The sequence below is a fragment of the Otolemur garnettii genome, unplaced genomic scaffold (genome assembly GCF_000181295.1).
Source record: "Otolemur garnettii isolate 467f Iridium unplaced genomic scaffold, OtoGar3 scaffold00225, whole genome shotgun sequence".
NCBI lineage: Eukaryota > Metazoa > Chordata > Mammalia > Primates > Galagidae > Otolemur > Otolemur garnettii.
The window spans coordinates 530953-536226 of NW_003852620.1; the positions used below are offsets into that span (position 1 = coordinate 530953).

Consider the following 5274-nt stretch of genomic DNA (forward strand, 5'->3'; position numbering starts at 1 on the left):
TTTTTTTGAGACTGAATCTCAAACTGTCACCCTGGGTAGTGTGCCATGGTGTCATGGCTCATAGCAACCTCCAACTCTTGAGCTTAAGTGATTCTCTTGCCTCAGCCTTCCAAGTAGCTGGGAGCTGGGACCATAGGCACCTGCCACGATGCCTGGCTATGTTATTTGTTGCAGTTGTCATTGTTGTTTTAGTTGAACCCGCCAGCCTCAGTGTACGTGGCCGGTGCCCTACCCACTGAGCTATGGGCGCCACCCTGAAGAGCATTCATTTTATTCATGAAGAGCTTAAGCATGAGCTTAAAGCTTTACTGATCTAAAAGCCCCTCTCCCAGGTGGGGCTCACATTACTAACTTCCTCCTCCACAAATGTGCTGCGTATGGAGATTCTGGGCTGGGTGCAGTGGTTCACACCAGCACTTTGGGAGGCCAAACTGGGAGGACTGCTTGAGGCTAGCAGTTCAAGTCCAGCCTGGACAACATAGCAGAATCCATGTCTCTCCAAAAAAAAAGAAAAAAAAATAGCTGGTGTTGGTGGTACGCACTCCTGCAGATTGAGCTACTTGGGAGGCTAATGCAGAAGGATAACTTAAGCCCAGGAGATTGAGTGAGCTATAACCACACCACTGCCTGGGCAAAAGAGCAAAACCCTGTCTCAAAAAAAAAGGGGGGGGGGAGGATTAAAGAGAGTCTGCCATTAATTAGCTTTTCTGTCCTAAGCAAATGCCTTCCTTCTCCCTCACAGCCCTCATCTTTATAAGGTCTAGGTGCTGGACAAGACCACCTATTCCTCCAGCCCTAACATTTCACAACTCTCTCCGCCTGTCTGTAGGGGGATGCTGGAGGGTGGCTACGGGACCACTGCCTTCAGACAGGAGATGCCTTTCTCATCGTCTTCTCAGTCACTGACCGCCGAAGCTTCTCCAAAGTTCCAGAGACCCTACTTCGGCTCCGGGCTGGGAGGCCACACCATGACCTACCTGTCATCCTCGTTGGTAACAAGAGTGACCTGGCCCGCTCCCGGGAAGTATCACTGGAGGGTGTGTATTCTAAACCAATTCTCTACTGGAAAGCAAAAAAAAAAAAAAGTCTCACCTCCAGGTCATCTCTTCTCTCTAAGGCCTTTTTATTCTCACAAACTAACTGGCATTTAACCCCAGGCTAACCCCCAATTGCTCCACTCCTAGGAACCTGAGAATCTCTTCACTCCTCCTCACCTCTCCTCCAAGACCCCTTTCCCCCTTTCCTTCTCATCTCAGCCTTGATCTCTGTTTCCAGATTCCTTAGTCCCAATCCCTTTCCACCTCCCGCCCGCGACTTCCCCAGGGCCACCCTCGCCCCGGGCCCAGTGCAGCCCAGTGGGCGCCTGAGCCGGTCCCTTCCTACAGAGGGCCGCCACCTGGCCGGGACGCTGAGCTGCAAGCACATCGAGACATCAGCCGCTCTGCACCACAACACGCGGGAGCTCTTCGAGGGCGCTGTGCGCCAGATCCGGCTGCGGCGGGGTCGGAGCCGAGCTGGAGGCCAGCGGCAGGCGCTGGGCAGCCCCGAGGGCCCCGCGCCACCGGCGCGCCGAGAAAGCCTCACCAAGAAGGCCAAGCGCTTCCTCGCGAACCTCGTGCCGCGCAACGCAAAGTTCTTCAAGCAGCGTTCCAGGTCGTGTCATGACCTCTCCGTGCTCTGAGCTGCGGTCGCCATGGCCACTGCGGTAGCCATGGTCACCGCGCCCTTAGCTCGCACCCTCGCCCCGCCCCGTCTGGCTTTCTCTGTTGAGGCCGTCTAGGAAACCAAAACCTCCCAGGATGCCCCAGTGTGGCTGCGGGGGCGAGCCTGGGCCAGTGGGCTGTATCCTCCTGCCACGTCTGGCCCTGGGCGCCCAGGAGGCTAGGACGCAAACCTGTGGGCGGGCGCTCTGCGGCCGGTGGGCGGGGCGGGTTCTGGCAGGTCAGGAAGAAAAATAGTTCTGCAAAGTATTTTGGTTTTTATTAATCTGCGTTTGGCCACCTCTCCTGTAAAGAAATCCTAAAGGCGAGAACTGGAAAAGTGCTTCGTAGACTCCTTGGCAGAGTTCACCGCCTTGTACTTTGCGTGAATATGCCTCTCCTTTAAGAGATACTTAAAGGTAAAGAAAGGCATGGAAACACTTCTTTAAAGGACTATGCAGAATACGTTCCAGCTCCACGTATCCACTTTGCCTTTAAGAAGTTCTTAAAAAGCAAGGTGCTGGAAGGCTGTTCTTGAAATTTGATTCTGGGATTGACCATGCCTGTATGCACTTTCCCTTTAAGGTTATTAAAGGTAAGGTGTTGACAGAATTTCTGCGTTCAGATGCCGGCATGAAGAGCCCAGAGGTGGCAACCCCCTTTGGCCAGGACCCAGGAGGCACCAGCAAAAGGGCACTCCTTCCCTATTCAATAAAGAATTTTTCTACTCCATCTTTTCACTTTATCTGCTCTCTCAGCCCCAGAAAAGGGATGGCTGTCGATGGAAACTGCTGTCACAGATGAGAAAACAGGCCCAGAGGAGAGGCTCTGAACCTGATTGGTCATGCATTTGCTGATGAGAGAACACTTCTGGGGAGGAATAGAGATCTGCTAGAATTAATCTGTAACTTACGACCAAGTCTGTGGACTCTGGGCCCCTTCTCCTTACCCCACCCTAACCTGCAGGGAGCAGGCTGGAGGCTACATTTAGCTCTCACAGCTACTCAGCTTTGACTTGGGCTAGTTCAAGGTGGGACCCATATCCACCAGGGGGCACGTCTACTGGGGCCCCATATCCACCAGGGGGCACGACTGCTGGGGCATGATGGGGTCTGCCTGCATCTCCTTTGACAGGGCCCCATAGCCCCAGCTGTCACCTGCAAAGCCCGTGTGAGTACTGAAGCTGTCACCGCCTCCCCTGGGGACGCCCACGCCTGCTGCTGCCTGAGCCATGAGTCTGAACAAAGGGAGCAGAGGCAGCAGCTCCCCTCACCCCTAGACATACAATACAGCTACCTGAGCACCTGAAAGCCAGGCTTCCACCCTACCCTACACAGCCTTCCAGAACTTGATGGAAAGAGGAATAAGATGTCACTCAAGTCCCTGCAGCTAGGCAAGAGTCAAGGGGGACCAACCCAACATGGGTGCTTATGACAATATGAATAATGGCATTATCTAGGTCTTCGTACACTTTGCTAATTTTTTTTTTTTTTTTTGAGACAGAGTTTCACTATGTCACCCTCAAGTGAAGTGGCCACTCATAGCAATCTCCAACTCTTGGGCTTAAGTGATTTTCTTGCCTCAGCCTTCCAAGTAGCTGGAACTACAGGTGCCACCACAACGCCTGGCTATTTTTTTTTTTATTGTAGTTGTCATTCTTGTTTAGCAGGCCCTGGCCGGGTTAGAATCTGCCAGCCCCAGTGTATGTGGCCCATGCCCTAACTACTGAGCCACGGGTGCCAAGCCTATCTGTTAATTCTTTAAAGACTATATAAATGGTTACTACCTAGTTTACACTAGAAGAATCAGAGTGTAAGTAACTTGCCTGAGGTCACCCAGTAAGCAACAGTGCTGAGCTTCTACTCACATCAGCTTGATAATGGTAATTTTATCCAGCTTTGCATCTGAGGCTCCACTTCCAATAAGGATGGGGGGAAGAGGAAGAGAGACAGGAGAAGAAATGAGAGGACACAATGAGCAGGGCCATGTGCAGTAGCTTTGGTGAAAGGTCCAGAGAAATTACATGTCTATAGTGGAGTAAGCAAGTTATAAACTCTGGGGACCATGAACAGGCAGTTCAAATTTTAAAATGCAGAAAAAAACACTAGGCCCATTAAGGGACCAGATGGTTCTACAGTTGGGTTGAAACCTCAGGGACATGAAGAGGAGGGGTAAGAGATGAGCACGAAAGAGAAGGTTTGGAACCCCACTGCAAAGGACCTTAAATGCCAGGCAAAGGAGTTTGAGCCCAATTCTGTAGGCAGTGAGAGTCACTGAAGGTCTCTGCCAGTGGAAGCGACATAATTAGGGTGGTCCTTTGGGAAAAGGAGGCTGGGAGAGATGTGCCAAGGCCAGAGGAGCTGAATTTGGGGGCCAGTAGTACTTGCGGAGTGTAAAGCATCCTGAGGGGATGGCAGTCAGAAAGGAGAGGAGGCAGGGACTTGAGGGAGGGAATCAATAGGACTTGGTCACCAAATGGATGGGTATAAAGAGAAAGAAGAGTTGCAGGTGAGGAAGGATGATGAGGAACTAGGAGTTAGAGGGCAGAGGAGAGGGGGTTAAGGTGTAAGTGAGCTCCATTTTGGAGACACTGAGTTTGAGACACTACAAGGACAACCATACAGAGTTTCAGCAGCTCCCTGGACAGCTGTCTCTGAAATTGGGAACAAATTGCAGCAAGAGACAGATATAAGAATGACTGACATAAAGATGGTAGTGAGGCTGGGCGCAGTGGCTCACACTTATAATCCTAGCACTCTGGGAGGCTGATTGCTTGAGCTCACAAGTTTGAGACCAGCCTGAGCAAAAAGTGAGACTGCCATCTCTACAAAACCGAGGCAAGAGGATTGCTTGAGCCCAAGTTGGAGGTTGCTGTGAGCTATGATGCTACAGCACTCTACCTAGAGGGTCTTGAGACTCTATCAAAAAAAAAAAAGGCTCGGCGCCTGTAGGACAGTGGTTACAGCACCAGCCACATACACCAAGGCTGATGGGTTCAATCCCGGCCTGGGCCAGCTAAACAACAATGACGACTGCAACCAAAAAAAAAAAGTAGCTGGGCATTGTGGCAGGTGCCTATAGTCCTGGCTACTTGGGAGGCTGAGGCAAGAGAATAAGCCCAAGAATTTGAGGTTGCTGTGAGCTTTGACGCCATGACACTCTACTGAGGGCAACATGAGACTCTGTCTCAAAAAAAAAAAGTGCTTGCCTTGGCAGCACATATACTAAAAAAAAAGATAGTAGTGAAAGAGCCAGAGGGAAGGGTAAGATGCAGAGTCAGCTTTGTGGTTGTGTAACTTGTGTAGTCACAGAGGACCCCATGCTTAGTTAATATTCTTCTGTTGCTATCTTGAAATTCTTTGAACAAGGAGCCCTGCAGTTTCATTTTGCATGGAGACCCAAAAATTATACTAAGACTAAGGTGCAGTACAGGCCAGGATCCTTACTTACAGGATCACAGGCGAGGTCTGTGATTCTTGTGAAATAGTATATACAGGCTCGGCGCCTGTGGCTCAAGTGGCTAAGGCACCAGCCACATGCACCTAAGGTGGCGGGTTCGAATCCAGCCCGGGCC

The 5274-nt window shown here is 51.1% G+C and overlaps 1 protein-coding gene across 1 annotated transcript in view; it reads left to right on the forward strand.

Annotated features, from left to right (window-relative positions):
* The window catches only part of REM2 (RRAD and GEM like GTPase 2), a 4518-nt gene extending 2725 nt beyond the window's left edge, over positions 1-1793 (forward strand). The window contains exons 4-5 of the mRNA XM_003801909.3: positions 830-1037; positions 1386-1793. Coding sequence (XP_003801957.1) covers positions 830-1037; positions 1386-1681 — 504 coding nt within the window. The 3' untranslated portion in view covers positions 1682-1793. The remainder of the gene's footprint in view (positions 1-829; positions 1038-1385) is intronic.
* The last annotated feature ends 3481 nt before the right edge of the window (positions 1794-5274 follow it).